Source organism: Lepisosteus oculatus, chromosome 12 (genome assembly GCF_040954835.1).
Source record: "Lepisosteus oculatus isolate fLepOcu1 chromosome 12, fLepOcu1.hap2, whole genome shotgun sequence".
NCBI classification, from domain to species: domain Eukaryota; kingdom Metazoa; phylum Chordata; class Actinopteri; order Semionotiformes; family Lepisosteidae; genus Lepisosteus; species Lepisosteus oculatus.
Window position 1 is genome coordinate 33,054,884 of NC_090707.1, and position 17,340 is coordinate 33,072,223.

At 39.3% G+C, this 17,340-nt stretch overlaps 1 protein-coding gene across 3 annotated transcripts; it reads right to left on the reverse strand.

Annotated features, from left to right (window-relative positions):
* Positions 1 to 355: 355 nt before the first annotated feature.
* casp8 (caspase 8, apoptosis-related cysteine peptidase) lies at positions 356 to 15,574 on the reverse strand. 3 transcript variants are annotated; one of them, XM_015359465.2, is made up of 11 exons: positions 15,394 to 15,573; positions 14,279 to 14,384; positions 11,697 to 12,055; positions 9,409 to 9,514; positions 8,620 to 8,758; positions 7,228 to 7,295; positions 5,586 to 5,616; positions 4,426 to 4,481; positions 2,450 to 2,582; positions 1,073 to 1,580; positions 356 to 548 (listed from the first exon to the last, which is right to left on the reverse strand). In XM_015359465.2, the coding sequence occupies exons 3-11, from the start codon at positions 12,008 to 12,010 to the stop codon at positions 419 to 421; spliced, it is 1,485 nt and encodes a 494-aa protein (XP_015214951.2). In that variant the 5' UTR covers positions 12,011 to 12,055; positions 14,279 to 14,384; positions 15,394 to 15,573; the 3' UTR covers positions 356 to 418. The 3 variants fall into 3 exon arrangements, with proteins under 3 accessions (XP_015214951.2, XP_015214952.2, XP_069053060.1); XM_015359466.2 differs by lacking the exon at positions 14,279 to 14,384 and having other exon boundaries at positions 15,394 to 15,574; XM_069196959.1 differs by lacking the exons at positions 14,279 to 14,384; positions 15,394 to 15,573 and adding an exon at positions 13,942 to 14,036.
* Between the last annotated feature and the right edge of the window lie 1,766 nt (positions 15,575 to 17,340).

Genomic DNA, 17,340 nt, shown 5'->3' on the forward strand with positions numbered 1-17,340 from the left:
CTTTACTTTTGTCTACTGATGTTTTTGTTTGCTGAAATTAATTCCTTAGACATTTTATCCAATAAAAGCTTCAACAAAGCACAAATCATATGAAATCTATTTAGAGCTAAGCAATGAAAGCCATTTAGATATTGTAGTCATTGGCTGAAAATTAACCTCTTTGATCTAGGTGAAAATGGGTCAATTTTATTAAAAACACAGGACGCAGAATGTTACCGATTGCGCATATTCCCTATGGTTTTTTCATTGCCAGTTCTTTCTAGGACACTAAAACAGAAATGTTTAAAAGGGCATGTTAACACATTTGATAGAATTTTTATTCTACAAAGATTGGTCTATAAATAGAACGAGCAGGTTTGTATTAAACAGTTTATTAAAATGACACAACAGATGCAATTTCAACAATACGTGAAGACTCTCAGGACACGGGGAAGATGAGTTTCTTGGTCAGGGTGTATCTTGGCTCAGGCATCTGCTTGGCGTTGACATAGGTTCCTTGGCTCACTTCTCTGTTGACTTTCGTCAGGATGGACAGAATATCTTCGTTCCTGCAGGAAAGTCTGCCGTTAGACCGCTTTCATTAAATGTCATCTATTTCAGATATCCATTTCCCCAGTTGCTTATAGAAACTGATATCAATTTAACTTTTGAGAGATCTTTCAAAGGTGCATGCAATTTTTCCACAGTGTTTGGGAGGGCTACTGTACATGGTGTGTACTGATCTCTCCGTGAAGTGCTTACCTGCTGAAGCTGTGGTACAGTAGTCGCAGCTCTGTCTGGTGTATAATAGCAGAGAACCCCTGCTGTCGAGCAATACAGCTTCCTTTTTCTTTCGTTGTGGAGTAGTGGGGATGTAGTGGATGGGTCACTGCCATGGTATTATTGAACAACTTACTTCACTTGCATTTCCCCCCAGTAAAGCTCTGTTTTAGATAAATGGCACTGTGGGTCGTCATTGTAAATGACGGTTCACATTTGTTTCATCTGGCTAAGTGAAAAAGAGAGTATTGAGGAAAAAAACAAATCTGGATTCCTTTCACAATCGTATATTACACCCATCACATCAACTCACTTTCTGCATCCCTCCTGGAGATGCTTGCAGAGCGCCTGGATGAAGAACGAGCCTCTTGAAGTGCTCCGGTAGGATAGATAATCTTCCACGGTCGCCATGCCCAGCAGGAAGTCAGAGTCGTCGGGGATGGTATCCTGCTGAATCACCCCTGCATCGGCTTCGATTTCACGTTGGGCCTCAGAATGTCCGTCGGAGACAATCGACACCCCTGGCTGCTTGTTCTGCCCCTGACAAGCCTGGATGAAGAACAGCTTTGGCTTCCTGATGAGAGACACGCAGTTGCTACTGGTGAAATAGGAGGTGATCTGGCGAATGAGCACAGGCTCCCCATCGCTGGCTTCAATCGCTCCCTTCACCCCGTGAGACAGGATGCAGCACACGAAGGCATCTCTCTGCCTGTGGTCCTTCCTGCCGTATTCCTCCATGAAAGCCAGGATTTCGGAAGCCGCAAGGTCGTCCCGCCGGATCACTTCAAAGTCCAAAGTCTCGAAGGTGCTGGTTAGAGACGCTTCGAGAGGCAAGAGAGAAAGGACATTGCTGGTGATCTCGGCGGGCGGAGAGAGGCGTAGCTTGCAGAAGGAAGAGAATCATGAGGTCGTAGAGGACAGGCTGTCCCAGAAGGGTCAGATCGAAGCAGACACTTGGGCATGACGAGGTTCTGAGCTCGATTATAAAATACCAAAATAAATTGGTATTTATTAATACCAATTCACTCGGTTTTTTATTATGTTGTTTTATTATTTTAGAAATAAGCTCATAAAAAAGGATCGATAATAATAATAATAGGAAGGTATTTCAATCACAAAAGTACATTGAAGACCTCTAATTCACATGGAAGTATTTGGTTTTAAGTAGGGAACACATTATTACACATACAGTACCACAAGAAACACAGCAGAAATCACATAATGTCCTCAATACATAATACAGCACTGAACACCGTGAGCTAAACACATCTAAACATTAATAACCCAAACCTAATCGAATTTAAAAGCAGATTTTAAATGAATGAGTCACTGGTGAAAAGTGTGTTTGGCTAATTAAAACATGCTTCCATGTAAAGTAAAATTCTTCAATACTTAACTGTAGTACTAACAAATACTACAGCAATTAGAAAACAATGACACTGTGACCAGGTCAGAGTGGAATAAGACTAGAAATTAAAATACCCACATTTCCATTAAATGTAGCAAAATCATTGAAGTGACCAACAGCACAGTTCTCCCAGTCATCAGGGATGTGTAACTACACTGCATCACCACCCAACACTGGTAACGGAAGTAGATTTCCTCATTTGTGTCAGACTTCGTCTCCCATCCACGTTGCAAATTTAGAAATGGCTCTGCAGCAGTAGCACGTTTAAAGACTGTGCCTCACCTGCATCTATGTCTGTCCCGATCCTGTCTTTCAGATACTTTTCCGGATATCGCCGTCTCCCCTTGTCAAAGTTCTTGTTGTTTATTATAAGACAGTATCCGTGTGGTTTGTTTCTCATGTCATAAACCTCCGACTGATAAAAAAAACAGAACAAAACCATACAATCAACGCACCACTCAGAGAGCATTTTTAAAATCCTTAACATTTGAGAAAAGGTCAACCCTATACATCTCTTGCTCCCTCCAGAAACCTGTCCAATTTCTGATTTGTTTTAATCTGAGCATTGAAAGTAACTCTATCCCAGAATCTTTATTTTGAATGTGAATCATTTGTAGCAGGTGGTTCTTATGTGCGTCTCAAAATTGGGCGATTACAGTACACAGCACAGCCTTTTCATCAGCTTTAATCTGTTGTATAAGGAACTGAGCACTGATACAGGCTGCTCACAGAACAGGTAACTCCCAACAAAACAGAAATGGCGTTTTATACTATTTTCAAGAATGATTCCACAGTTCTCCATTTTATAACTTCTCTGATGGACTTGTAATACAGACGTGATCCTTTTCTGATTCCTGACTCTCATATTAATTGGGTGGTAACGCATTTACAAAATGACACCCTCTCCGTTGTGTACATCTCGGCTTGCTCAGGCACGCGTCTGTATTATTAAACGCATTTTTTAATCATTAACAAGTATGCAAAGAAGGCTTCCTCCAATCATTCCTTAAGAATGTCTTGGAAAGCAGAATTCAAGTCTCATTACACATCACCTCAAGCCTGCGACAGCTTATGTACTCGAGCTGAGCTCCTTTCTCTTTCTTTTTTCTTTGTTCATTTGTGTCTCCTTTTATTTTGCAGGTCTGTTATTTATGAAAGAAGAAAAGCTAACAAACTGTTAAAAGACTGACTTTCTCTATAATGTGCTCCTGCCACAATGTGTTTACCCTAACAATTCATTAAATCTCCAATTACAATAGTTTAACCAGCAGTGGTGATTATACGTTAATCATGATAATACTATTAATAACATACTTTTTTTACAGAGCTTCTGTCAAAGCGCTTTACAGGTAATGGGGACTCCCCTCCACCACCACCAGTGTGCAGCCCCACCTGGATGATGTGACAGCAGCCATAGTGCGCCAGAACGCTCACTACACACCAGCTATCAGTGGGGAGGAGAGCAGAGTGATAAAGCCAATTTATAGATGGGGATTATTAGGAGACCATGGTTGGTAAAGGCCAGGGGAAAATTTTGCCCAGGACACTGGGATAACACTTCTACTCTTTTCGCAAAAACATTCTGGGATTTTAAAAGACCACAGACAGGCAGGACATCCATATTACATCTCATCCGAAGGATGGCGCCTTTTCTACACTATAGAGTCCCCATCACTACACTGGGGCCTTAGGACTCTCCCTACTGGCCTCACTAACACCTCTTTCAGCGGTGACCTAAATTTTTCCCAGGAGGTCTCCTGTCCGAGTACTGACCAGACTCACACCTGCTTAACTTCAGAGGGCTGCCAGTTTTGAGTTGCAGGATGATATACCTGCTGGCTTAATGACTTTTCCTTCTCTATGTATGAGCTCACGTTTTTGTGCTTCGGCTCCATTTTCAAAATTAATCAAACGTGGTATAAAATGGCTGGAAGAGATTTTGATTTTTGGTCCATTACATTACAAGATGGCCAGGTGCCACCCCTACTGTATCATATTTCTTATGTTACAGTATGTCCACTAAGGAGACATGAAGCCTTGGATGCAATTTAATTTACAGTAGCAATGTGATAGCTAATGATTACACAGTGGGTATTACTGACCTTCTACACTAGTGAATTCATGTGTTCTCAAAAGACATTTATATTGTATCAGTGTAATACAAATACTGATATGCTGACTTTGAAAGCATGCAAAAGCCATGAAGAAATATTAAAGAATGAACTTTTAAGATAAGGATTTTGCAGGTGCATTATTACCTCACTGTGTATTGCTACGGGAAGACCATCCAGACTCAATGTTCGTTCACGTACACCTGGAAGAAAATATTTTAGCTTTTGAAGGTTTGTTAGGAGCAATACTATACACTTCTGTGAAGACATCTTTTCCTGACAGAGTTTAGATTTGCAATAACTGCATTTCAATGGAAAAGCAGATTTACTCTCTCCATTCAATTACAATTTTAATAATCCAGTAAAATAAGTACTTTTACATTGCATAATTCTATCTATACACAGGAATTTGCAATACATACAGTACTTAATGCTTAATACATCTGTAATGCAGTAGCTTTTCAGTTCATGTGGGTGCATTTTAATATACTGAATACAGCACTCTATCTAGTCATTGGGGCTATATTTTGAATTAATCCGATTAAGAAGCACTTAAACAAAAATGAAAAAGTTACTATAACTTGGCAAAAAAAAGTGTGTCATATGGGTAAGACTCTGAATGAAAGTTACTTAGATACAAACACCTCCTAAATTTTCTATTGAAATGGTAACAGGAGAGTCAATTTTATGTTTTCTCTAAGCAAAATTATACAGAGTTATGAACAAACCTACAAAACAGTACATATTAAGTAATTTAAGAATTTTGATCAAGATTTGTAAGAGACCTACAGTAAGCACTGTATAATATATATATGAACTATATTAAAATGTTAGTTATATTTAAAACATAACCTCAGTCAAACAACATGAGGTATTATTGTAGGAGACCTACAGTAAACACTGTACAGTTTAATAATATAGTCTAACTCTATTGAAACATGAGATATATTTAAAACATAACCTCAAACACAATGTATCAAGAAACTGCTTTCTGAATGTAATTTTTCCCCATAAATGTTTCAGAAATTCAGAAATAGAGAAACAGACAGAAATATATATTTTCTCCAGAGTAAGATTTATGCTTTGACTCCAATGTACAATAAACATCTGAACTTGATAATGCCTTGTACCTATTTACACACTGCTAAACAGCTCTTGATGACCAATTTAACCATAACATTGTTATGCTAATATTTTTATGTGAATTTTAGATTCAATGGCTGGGTAACTCAAGATAAAGTGCTTGCAGTTTTCTCTTATTAAATAGGCCATTCTCATTCTAGACAAACAAAGGTGTTCAGACTTACTATTATTGACGGGAGGTCGGACTGACTGAGCCTGTGAACAGTTTTGTGACAGAACAAAAAAAAAATCAACAGATTAACAACACAGAACACATACTGCATAGTTTTACTATGACAGCTTCCTGCAATCTAAAGTTTTCAATTATCGCCGTACTTACGTGTCTAACTATTAAAAAAAAACTATAAAAAAGGTTTAATTAGCACATATTGATCCGGCCATTATCAGAAAGAACCACAGCCAGGCAGGTCCTACTCCAAAAACACAGAGCACCAGGTGGAACTCATGATCCCATAACCCCTTACAATCTGGACATTACACTAGTCCATCACCGAGCTATGGAGACAGAGCCGGTGAGTCTGTTGAAGGTCTGTTGAAAAAAAATGCAAAAACTTCACCCTGCAACGCCCAAGGCTGGATTTGAACCCAGAACCCGGGAGCTGTGAAGCGTTGATGCATCTCCTTTCAAGCTCTTCACATGTAACCTCTGACGTGTGGCACACACCTGAGAGATCGGCGACAGCAGCCCCACCACACAGCAGAGCAGGTAGGAAAGTTAATAGTTACTTGAATTGAGTGAATTAAGTGAATAATTCACCAATGCAATTAAAGGAGAACTTTAGGGAGGTGAAATTAGACCGGAATTTCGACCAGGACACCAGGGTTAAAAGCACTTTAACAATCAGGAAGCAAGGGCTTTCATTTAATGTCTCATCCAAGGGATGTCACCTCATGCCATGGGGTGTCTCTGGTCACAAAACTGCGGAACTGGGGAAACAGCAGCAATCCAGTCGCCCCTCCCTGTACTGAGTGAGCTCAGCTTTGCTTAATTTCTGAGATGACATCAGGCTACAAAGTGGTAATCCTGCTGCCAATTAAGATTACAACGGGAGGGTAATTAATGATGATGCACTGCTGCCTCGTAATGCTGGTGCCCCAAGTTCTACTCCTGGGGTACTATACGTGTGGAGTTTGCATGTTCAGCCCATGATCATGTAGGGTGTACTCAGGGAGCTCTGGTTTCCTGTATTCCCTGTATATTAGTATTATCTCTGTGTCCTGTAAAAACGTACTGGTAGGTTAATTGGCTTTTGTTAAACTGGCCCTGGTCTGAGTGTGTGTGTTTGTGCCTGTATGAATACACTATGATGGACTGGAGTCCTGTCTGGAGAGTATCCTGCTTTGTACTGAATGTCTCGCAGGATAGGTGGCCCCGAGTCTGGTGGGATAAGCAATGGTCATGATGGGAGGGTATTTCCAAATCCTTTCAAACGTTTTCAAAAATGTAAGAACTCGCAAGACTTCTCGGTACAAAAGTGTGAAATTTAAAAATGGGCAAATCATTACAACGATGAACGGGACCCCTCCTCTGTGAATACACCATTCACTGGTGTTGTGTATTCCACCTTTAAGGCTTTTTTCAGCATCACAAAGACAAGTTTAAGATATTCGCCCAACCTATAGACGTAAGCACTTCAATACTCAAAAGAACATCAGTACATACGCAAGTAAGGCATATTATTCATCAGCTGAACAAAAAATAAGATAAAGCCCCTCCTACTAGTAACTGATTTGAATTCTATATCATTTTATGACTCAAATATATTTTTATGACACTCCAATAAGCATCTTCTGCATCTACTGTACCTCCTGGAGATTCAGTTGGGGCTGCTGGCGAGTCAAGTCTGTGGAGGCTTCCATCGGACAAGGCTCTTCTGAAGAGATGAGATATGAAGAGGTTTGCAATAAAAAATAATGTGCAGATTAATACAATAAGATGTTTTTCAGCTCTGACTTACAAGCCCTTGTAAAATCCTGGGTTCGGTATAGGGTTTCAGGCGTTCATGTGAAGGACAACAGAGGTTTCACTGGCCGATTATCAAACGTTATTGGTAAAAACAAAAACAAAACTAGCCGACCAAGCCAGGAGAAGACAAAGAATCAAAATAACGGACAGAGCGCGAGCCTGCATTCTCTCCTCAGCCATCCACACCACACTTTTCCCTGGGTCAGAGAGTAAATACAACTTCACTCGCACCAAACAAATTACCACACACTGAACATGTTAACATGTTAACCCAAATATATCGCACACCCTCTTCAGAGAGGAGGCACGGGCTCAGCAATTCTCACGCTTTTCAGGACATTTCCAGATTTCAGTTAATCACTCCTTTATTTTATGCAACGTTTGTGCTATACTGTGCATGCAAGGTGAAAGGAAAGGAGATGTCTATCTAGAACTTCTCCAGCACATAATGTCCCCAGATGAGTTCAAGATTTCAGTGTTTTCAGAGAACCAGAGCCCACAGGGCGATAAGCAGGGTATGGCCCACGATTAAAGGTTCATCAGGTCTAAATTTAAAATATAATGACATCCCCCCCTTATTGTCTGGACTTTCCTTAACTCTTCAGGGACTGAAAACGATTCTGTGACCAAGTTTAAAATATTGGACTGATTATCAAAATCACTTGAACTGGAACCCATAGCATTATAGATGGTGCTAAAGGAAGTTCTGACCGCTGAGAAATCCATCATTTCAGATGCACTGCAGAAGGGGAAAGATTTTCAGAACCTACATGTCAACAGGACATTTCAAATCTACAGAAATACCTTTTTTCGTGTTATCTAGAGCCATCAAATCACTTTCGGGATTTTGAAGTTTGACCCAAAACATTTTGCTTTTTAATATCATTTGCTCCGACATATTTTTGTCTTAAACTACTATAGAAATCCCGGGTGACCCCTCTAGTGCTTTGAGCAACGGGTGTTTTGGTCAGTACTTTCTAGTGCTCAGTACCGATTACCGTTACAGTCTGACACTGCACCTATTGATTAATGATGGGCTCCACTTCAAATCAATAATTCAAGCCCGTAATTTACAGTCCTTCCAAAACAGTCTGCAAATGCTTTTACTGTCTCGTAACGTCTACAATATAACACATACACCTCTATAATATAGCAGATCCGTGGCAGGGCAAGACTGCAGGAAAATCACTACATGAGTTTGTGATTCCATGATGAACATGGCTTTACTGTACCTTCTCTGCTCTGTTTGTACTCCATGATCCTTTGCACCAAATTCATATTGATTTTTTTGCAGATTCCCTCCAACTCACTGAGCATGTCTTCTCCCAGTATCTCCTGTTTCTCCATTTCTATTAAAACATCTAGGAAGGACTGAGCAGAGAGAAACGAGCCGTGAGAAAGAAAGGAGAGTTATCAAATAATCTATTGCCTCTCAAATTCACTTTTTTTTTAAAACTTTAGCCATGGGAAAGTTCTTGAACTTTCTATATTGATATGACTACATATGTAACCAAGGTTTTTACAGTGTGTCCATTGGCTTCAGGTAATTCTGTATTCCAAACCAAAATATTGTCATATTATAGTAACATATTTTATTGTATACATAACTAAAGAACAGCCTGCAAATATAAATCTTGTATTACATTTGTATCTGCAATTTGTTTGTTTAATGGTTGTTTAATGCACTATATTATTAAAATAAGGGATGTTTACCATTATATGTAAAACAAAACAACCTGGACCAACTGTTTATAGTAAGCTACTAGAAATCAGTTGTTTTAAGCTACAACTTCATGATGTATAACTATTAAATTTCATCTTAATAATGTGGACAGTAACTCATACAGTATAGACCGCTTCCTTTGTAAAAAACAAACTGTTTTATGTTTTTTTGTTGATAGTTTCATTTTGTAGATGTTTAGAGTACAAAAAAGACACAGAGAAAGAGTACGAAAGAACATACAGCACTTGTTGAGATACCGATACAAAAATATCTTAACAAAAGTTAAGATTCTACTCACTGCACTGACATCCAATTTGCATCTCTGAATCTTCTCACTCAGAAAGAATTTAACGCTTTTGAGTTCTTCGTCTGTTACATCTTCAGAGAGCTCATACAGCATCCTCCTAAGACGTACAAACATATACAGTAAGACCGCCATTTCTCTGGTCAATAAATGTTGGTAAGTGACTACTGAAGTTGCATTAAATTCTATAACAAAAACCTTTGGAAAAATAAGCACATGGTAAGAATACTGTTCTCTTTCTTCTTGTTCTGCTTAGTAAAAATTATAAAGCTACCAAGACAACAGCACGGTTATTAATGAAAAACAATAATTGCTCTAATTAACACCTGAACAGTATGAGACACTGAGGTAAAAAAAAGGGCAGAGAGGTGGAACTGTAGCTAAGGATCTGTGCCTGTGGCTGGAAGGTTGCCGGTTCAAATCCCGTGGCCAGCAGAGGAATCCTACTCCATTGGGCCCCTGAGCAAGGCCCTTAACCCCAGCTGCTCCAGGGGCGCCGTATAAATGTCTGACCCTGCGCTCTGACCCCCAGCTTCTCTCCCTGTCTGTGTGTCTCATAGAGAGCAAGTTGGCGTACGTGAAAAGACAAATTCCTAACGCAAGAAATTGTATATGGCCAATAAAGTCATCTTATAAAATACATGTTGAACTTGATCGATTTAGTGGCATGATGGATGAAGTGGAAATGCGGAGATGTGTCACTATGCCCTGTACAGAATGAAGGAATATGTGTTTTTCTCTGAGATTGAATTTTTTTAGTTATATCTTTTCCTTGAGTTTCTTCCCAGATGGAAGAGCTCTAATTCGGTTTCTTCTGTCCAAGCCTCACTTCTACAATGTAACTGATGAAACCATCCTCCTAATCCCACTTCTAGACAAAAAGCTCTACAACAGACATAATTGAAGGATGTTGCCAAAAAACTGAAACAAGGAAAATGTTCTGGTTCTATGGAGGAGGGGGAAGGGTTTTGTGACTTTTGAGGATGTAAGTACTTAAAATAAATTAATGTATCATTTCCAGGACTGGAGACATCAACTGACTATTAGAACAATTTCAGCCAGCAGTTTTAAGCCTTCCAGTTAGCAACTGCTGTGCTTTAAACTACTTCTAAATTTACTGTACTCTATAAATTACCTTTACTGCTGTGGTACTAAGCTCTCTTGCCTTTACAAAAAGATGTTGTGCTTCTGGAACCTGTAATATACAGGAGTTCACAGTAGATATGGACCAGACATCAAACTATGTGCATGATAACTTATCTGTGACTTCCTGTAAAAATGGCTGAATTTAGTACAATGTTGACAAGCAATAGCAAATTATAAGACATTTATTTCACTTCAGTAAAAAAAATCATTTTGTATTCATGTATCTAAAACTACTTCATATCCACCTCTGCAGTTTTCAGGCAATGGTTGCTTTATAGCCAGGAGCTGCACTATGGCTAAAGAGTTGTTTCTTTCTTTGTAATCCACCACAAAACACTAGAGGGGCTTCCATTAAATAACTGTAGAGATATGGTCTGACCTACTCCTGAGCTTTTATTTAGAACTCCAATTTTCAAACAATGCGAAATATGTATTATTTTGGAATTTTTATTTTCCACAAAAATGGATATGCAGAGAAAGTAACTGCGTTGGTGTTACAAATCATTACACAGTATGGAAACGTAATCAATAATTTGCGCTCAGTTACCACTTAAGACTCCACCTCCATTTCGGTAATTCAATCAGGCCCCAATGAAGATGGGACGGGGCAAAGGCTTCGTTTTTAGTGAGTTCGCTGTACTGTCTTAACCCACAAAGGCTATTTACACCAACCTGAGTGTAAGGATGAGACAGCTGGAACCTCAACCTTTTCACCAGGAGCGAGACAGGCAGCTCATAAGAAGATTGTCCTTCCTCCTCTCTCCCATCACCAGTCTGCGAGTGGGACAGCCTAATGCACTGCAGTTGTGATGCTTATACAGTACGTACACGAGAGGGAGCGGGCGAGGGTAGGGTCTGACCTCCTCCTGAACTTTTATTTAAAACTCAGATTTTCCGCTGTCCTCTTTTGACACTTCCCCTACACAAGCACTCAGTGGTGTCACAATTTGTCATTAGCAGACGGCTGCTGGAGGGTGTTGTTTGGTAATGAACTCTACTGTGGTGTTCTGCGCTTAAAGACAAATAGATTTTTTTTTTGTCTGACCTCTGTAGCATGTTTTCAACACAAGCCTGTCCTAAATCTTTCCCCCACTTTTAATCAAATCAAAAAATATACAATATTAGCCAGTGCTCACCTGTACGAAGAGATACCGGTCCGTGAGTCCACTCGATTCTTGAGTCTTTCTTGAACATGCTGTCTGGAAGTTCCCAAGAGTCCCAGCAGCTTGAACCTCTTAATTATGTACAGAAGTTCAGCGACGATGAAATAATCTTCCATGTCAAGCAGGCCTTTGTCTCGAAGACTGAGGAATAAGCCTTTGGCATCTTTAATGTTCTCTTGTTTCCTCTTTGGGATGTGATCAAGGCACAGGAATTTTAAGGCCTCAATTTCACTGGAGTCCAAGTCTTCATCAATTTCATAAAGAATATTGAACATTGAATCATTCATGGTTCCCTGACCATCCGTCTGCAACACGAAGTATTCCTAGGAACGCTGCATTATAAAAAAAAAAACAGGCATCAAGATACAGGATTCAAGAAATAACTACAATGAAACTAATCAGTCTCTTGTTTAATGTCCTAACTGAAGATACAAAAAAAACTAACTTTCCCTGCTAGACCTTAAAAGATTCATGTTCTCACTTCCCTGCAATCATAGTTAATGATTATGGCTTTACAAGGTATATTTTGCCAATATCCAAAAAGGCTTTCTTAAACTCCAATTTTAAAGGAGCCATTTTAATATCTAATTCATAACTTGTAGTGGACATGCACTGTACAGTATAGTGCAGTGAAACCAAACCAATTTCTGTCTTTACATATCCTTACATGAAAATAATTAATAATTAAAATCTGGCATTACTATTAGTAAATAAATATCATTTTACATATAAGGAACATTTTCATATACTGTTCAACTAAAAATTAAAATTCATACTAACTGGCTGATCTTTTTTATAGCTCGTCTTCTGAGATGTTTATAACAGAAAAACACAATTAAAGTAAACCCTTACTTTAACGGACTTCCAGTTAATGGTCGTCAGAGCAGATTTAGCATTTTATCCTGTACTTAATGAATGTACAATAATGAAAGACTACTGCTGCCTTTTTAACTCTAAACAATATCTGTCTTTTTCCCCCAACATGTCATGGTAATGTGATGACCTCCATGAAAAAGAGCCCCTTAAATATTAATTCAAAATGTTCTGAAGATCTAACAGCTTTTCATAGAGACCAATATGAAAACCCATGTGAATGATCATTTTTTGGTTTGCAGCTAGACTGATCTATATGGAGCTGAATGCTTGGCAGTTGGAAAGAGGGAAGAGAACCTGATGAGAAGAAGGATGTTGAGATGGATTCTGCAGATTTCAATGAAGGATAAGATCAGAAATGAAATCTGTAGACGACGTAGGGTGGTGGATGTGGTTGAGAAGATGCGAGAGGCGAGGTTACGGTGGTATGGACATATCATGAGGAGGGACGTTGAGGAAGTAACAAAGAGGGTAATGGAATTTGAGGTGGAAGGTAACAGAGGAAGAGGCAGGCCTAGAAAGAGATGGATAGATTGTGTGAGAAAAGATATGGAGGTATGTGAAGTGAGTGAGGAAGATGTGCTCGACAGAGACAAGTGGAGAAGAGCAACCAAAGCAGCTGACTCCAGGACAGTCTGGGACTAAGGCTGTGAAAAAGAAGAAGAAGAAGAACCTAATAATAATAATAATTGCTTACACTTATATAGCACTTTTCTGGACACTCCACTCAAAGCGCTTTACAGGTAATGGGGACTCCCCTCCACCACCACCAGTGTGTAGCATCCACCTGGATGATGCGACGGCAGCCATAGTGCGCCAGAACGCTCACCACACATCAGCTATCAGTGGGGAGGAGAGCAGAGTAATGTAGCCAATTCATAGAGGGGGAGTATTAGGAGGCCATGAGTGGTAAGGGCCAATTGGAAATTTGGCCAGGACACCGGGGTTACACCCCTACTCTTTTCGAGAAGCGCCCTGGGATTTTTAATGACCACAGAGAGTCAGGACCTCGGTTTTACGTCTCATCCGAAGGACGGCGCCTGTTTACAGTATAGTGTCCCCATCACTATACTGGGGCATTAGGACCCACATGGACCACAGGGTGAGCGCCTGATGATCTATGGGATCTGAACTGCTCGACCCTTGATTAGTCCAGCATTAATGAAACCAAGCATGTCCCATTAAGAAAAGCGATAAACTAATGAATGCTTAACAAAAGCTGAAGAGATGGACTGAGAACATCTGCTGAAAAGATTTCCTGGCACTGGATCCCTGTTGCCTCTGCACATTTCATCCCAGCTTAAAACTACCCAGTCTCACTAATTATTGTCTTTACAGTCCTTACCAGCTGAAGAAATCTGTGCAGTGTGTAAGGCTCTTGATCTGAATTAATTGATAAAAACCAGCTGGACTGTGGCCCTGAACGTCCCAGACGTTGACAAACATGACTGACTTGGCCTGTTCTAGCCCAGATACAGTAACTACGTGGCTGTGAGATACCTTAAGAGTGAAACAAGAGAAGTGCATGCCATTAAACAATGAAATATACAGAACAGTCTCACCATTTTTGTGCTGTGACTTTGAGGGCAGAGACTGCATGATGCCGACCTTTTTCAATGCCTAGTACTTTGACACAGTTAAGGGGAAAAGATGCTATGCAAATGTTTTACAATAAAGCTCACCAAAGGCAACTTCAGGAGTCTGGTCACCTGTAACAGTAGAGGGAATCCTGACTCCCCTACAGAGCAAGGAAATGTCGGTTACACTCTAAAGCAGCTAAGAGCAGCTCTGGAAGGAAACACACACATGACTTGGGTTAATGTTGTGATGCAGTGATGAAAAAAAAAATTGTTTACATTTTAAAGTCTCCCACTAAGGTTGTAAACAGTTCCTGCATACCAAGAACTGCACTAAAATCATATGATTTATGTATTAATGTTTTAATGACACATAAAAATTAATATTGTACAAAAACTTTTCACATACCGATGGTACATCTGAGGTATTTTCTGTTTTTTTAAAAAAGGCACCTGTGATATAATGTATTACCTTAATAGAGTATACTCTCCCCTAGTTTTTAATCGAATATCTGAAGTAGTATGATAAATGATAACCTTCTTAACAGTAATGGTGACATGTTAGAGTGCATTTAGCCTTCATGACGTCTTTTAAAAAAAAATCTTGAAAGTGTTAATATCAAGTATCTAAACATTTCATGTAAGTAAACAGGAAATGCATAAGTAAGCTGAAAGGGACTGTATAAGATTTACAATGCTGCACATATTCTTCGCTTTTATCCAAACGTTAAAGGCTCCAACCCTGTCGATTTCAAATTTCCGTGTGACAAAACTACACCAGTGAAAAGAGAAAAACTTATCTCTGCTAATGACCTCATGGGTGAACATCTCCAGTTCTGAAGAGCCGTGTTTTCTACATCCTATCCTATTTCTTAACTACCTGATTGCTACATACTGTAGAGTATTAGCTAAAAACTAGTTTCGTGTCTTTACTCCTTTGCTTACATAATAGCAGATATAAAGCGGATAGACTGAAATGTCTGTAGGGGAATATGCGCTACGTAGCGATGACAAAGTACAGCTTCGAAATCGCTGCGTACTGTATAAACTTTTATCAAATGGCAGCGTTAGGGCTCGTTTTATTCTACATAATGACAAACCACAAAGGTGAACCTTAATTTCTTGATACTTCCGAGACAGAGGAAAGTTAGGAGACACCACTAAAGCGGCCAACGTTTGCGGCGCAGAAGTAAAAAATAAAGATCTTAAAGCTCACTTACTTGTCTTAAATGCTATACAAAACAAGCGTCACAGCTTTCGACTTGGCATCGAATCACTTTCCGACCATCAGCTGGCTGGAGAAGCAAGTGCAATTTTTAGACATACCAGGAGTCTTGAGAACTTCGAACTTTTTTCTCCTTTCCTCCCTCCCAGGGTCGGTTTCGCTTTCGCATACAGGAAGGGAGCTTGTGGAAATGGCTTCGCCTATTGGGTACATGAAATCATCTGACACGGGAAAGTCAGCCTTTTGGCTCAGCTGATTCAAGGTGGAGACCAGCTGGTGAAGGGAGTCTGTACACTAAATACAGTGGAGATCTGAGGTGTTTTGAACCTCAAGCTTTTATGCGAATTCGAGTGCAATAAAGTTACATACAAATATTTGCTGTGGTCCGCATGAACAGGAATAAACCCTTGAAAATACAAATAGATATAAGCGTTTCAATTATTTAAGCGAGGTGGAAGAGTGGACGAAAGTCGTTATATATATATATTTGAAACACCAAGTACGACTGACTTCAGCTGTGTGTAGTTTTTTAATGGTTATTTAGTAATAGCTTATCCTAGTAGGCCCAGGAAACATACTGTATCATTCATGAACTTTTACTTTTACAATGCTCCCATGACAGTATTATCTCCAAATTTCACTTTTTATTATTTTATTATTTCATGTTTAATGCGAGGAAATCTGTATTTACAAGATAAAATATTTAAAATTTGAGTTTTTTTCCCCAATCTCTTTTAGTAGTTACTCTTTGTTTATGTAACAAAAACTCGCAAGAGTCATTTTCTAATGACTTCTGGCTGCCAATTTTCTGTTAATGAATTACAAGGCGAATAAAGGTAGCTTGAATTGTCTAAATAATTTACTTTGACTTTGAATTTTTGTATTTGGCTCACACCTCTTTTATGACTATTGGGTCATTGAAAATGACATCGCGGCCTTTGAAAACATTTGTCCTATTTTCCATTGGAATTGCAGAGCTTTTACTAATTCTTCAAAAACAAGCAAAAATAAATATAACATTAAATATATATATATAAATTCTGCACTGCGAAACAGCCTCCTGGCCTGATTCTTTTTCTATTTCATGATTTTTTTTAATTATTCATTTTTGTGTCACAGTGGCACAGCGGTTAGCAGGCTCAGGTGTTCCGAGTTCAGATCCTGGGATGCTGTATGTGTGGAGTTTCTATGTTCTCTCTATGTTCTATGTTTCCTCTGGGAGCTCCAGTTTCTTCCCACAGTCCAAAGACATACTTGCAGTTCAATTGGCTTCTGGGAAAACTGCCCCTGTTGTGAGTGCGTCTATGTGTGCCCTGCAATGGACCGGAGTCCAGGGCGTATCCTGCCTTGCACATATTGTATGCTGGGATAAGCTCCGGCTCCCCTGTGACCATGCACTGAATACAGAAGTTAGAAAATGGATGGATAGGAGGATATATTGTGTCACATTTTACATATTAAAAAAACAATCACATAGGTGATTAACTATGTTTAAAGTACAAGTTTCATAAATGGATGTTTGTAGTGCCCATCCCTGTTCAGTGATTTTGTAGTTAAAAGCACTATAAATGTGGTCTCTGAGTTGAAAAGACCAACCTTCTCTCCTAAGGAGTAACATGTTTATTCCTGACAAGTATTAGTCAGTTCAGTGTAGTGTACAAGGAGCAGGAATGTTGGCAAACAGGACAGATCACACCCAGTAAGCTTGGGGAAGAGGTTATTAACACTGGCACTTTGTTAAAGGGTGGGGAAGATTTGGGTCTCGACTTGAATTATGACCTGCACCTATGATATGCTTTTAAAAGGATTTTCTCCTTTTGCTACCTCCTTATCAAATATTGTTTGTAAATATATGACCCTATGCATGTAAGGCTTTAGAAGTCTAAAGTACTGTATATGGATTATATTTTAGATGCTAATAAATGTATTTGTTTTTTTCTTT

What these genes read in the sequence shown, in the direction of transcription:
- casp8 (XM_015359466.2), bottom strand. Translation starts at nt 12,010, where the DNA reads ATGAATGATTCAATGTTCAATATTCTTTATGAAATTGATGAAGACTTG. An exon ending in CCGACCTCCCGTCAATAATA is followed by an intron (nt 4,482 to 5,585) that starts GTAAGTCTGAAC and finishes ATTTTCTTCCAG; the next exon opens with GTGTACGTGAACGAACATTG. An exon ending in CCGTAGCAATACACAGTGAG is followed by an intron (nt 2,583 to 4,425) that starts GTAATAATGCAC and finishes TTTTTTTATCAG; the next exon opens with TCGGAGGTTTATGACATGAG.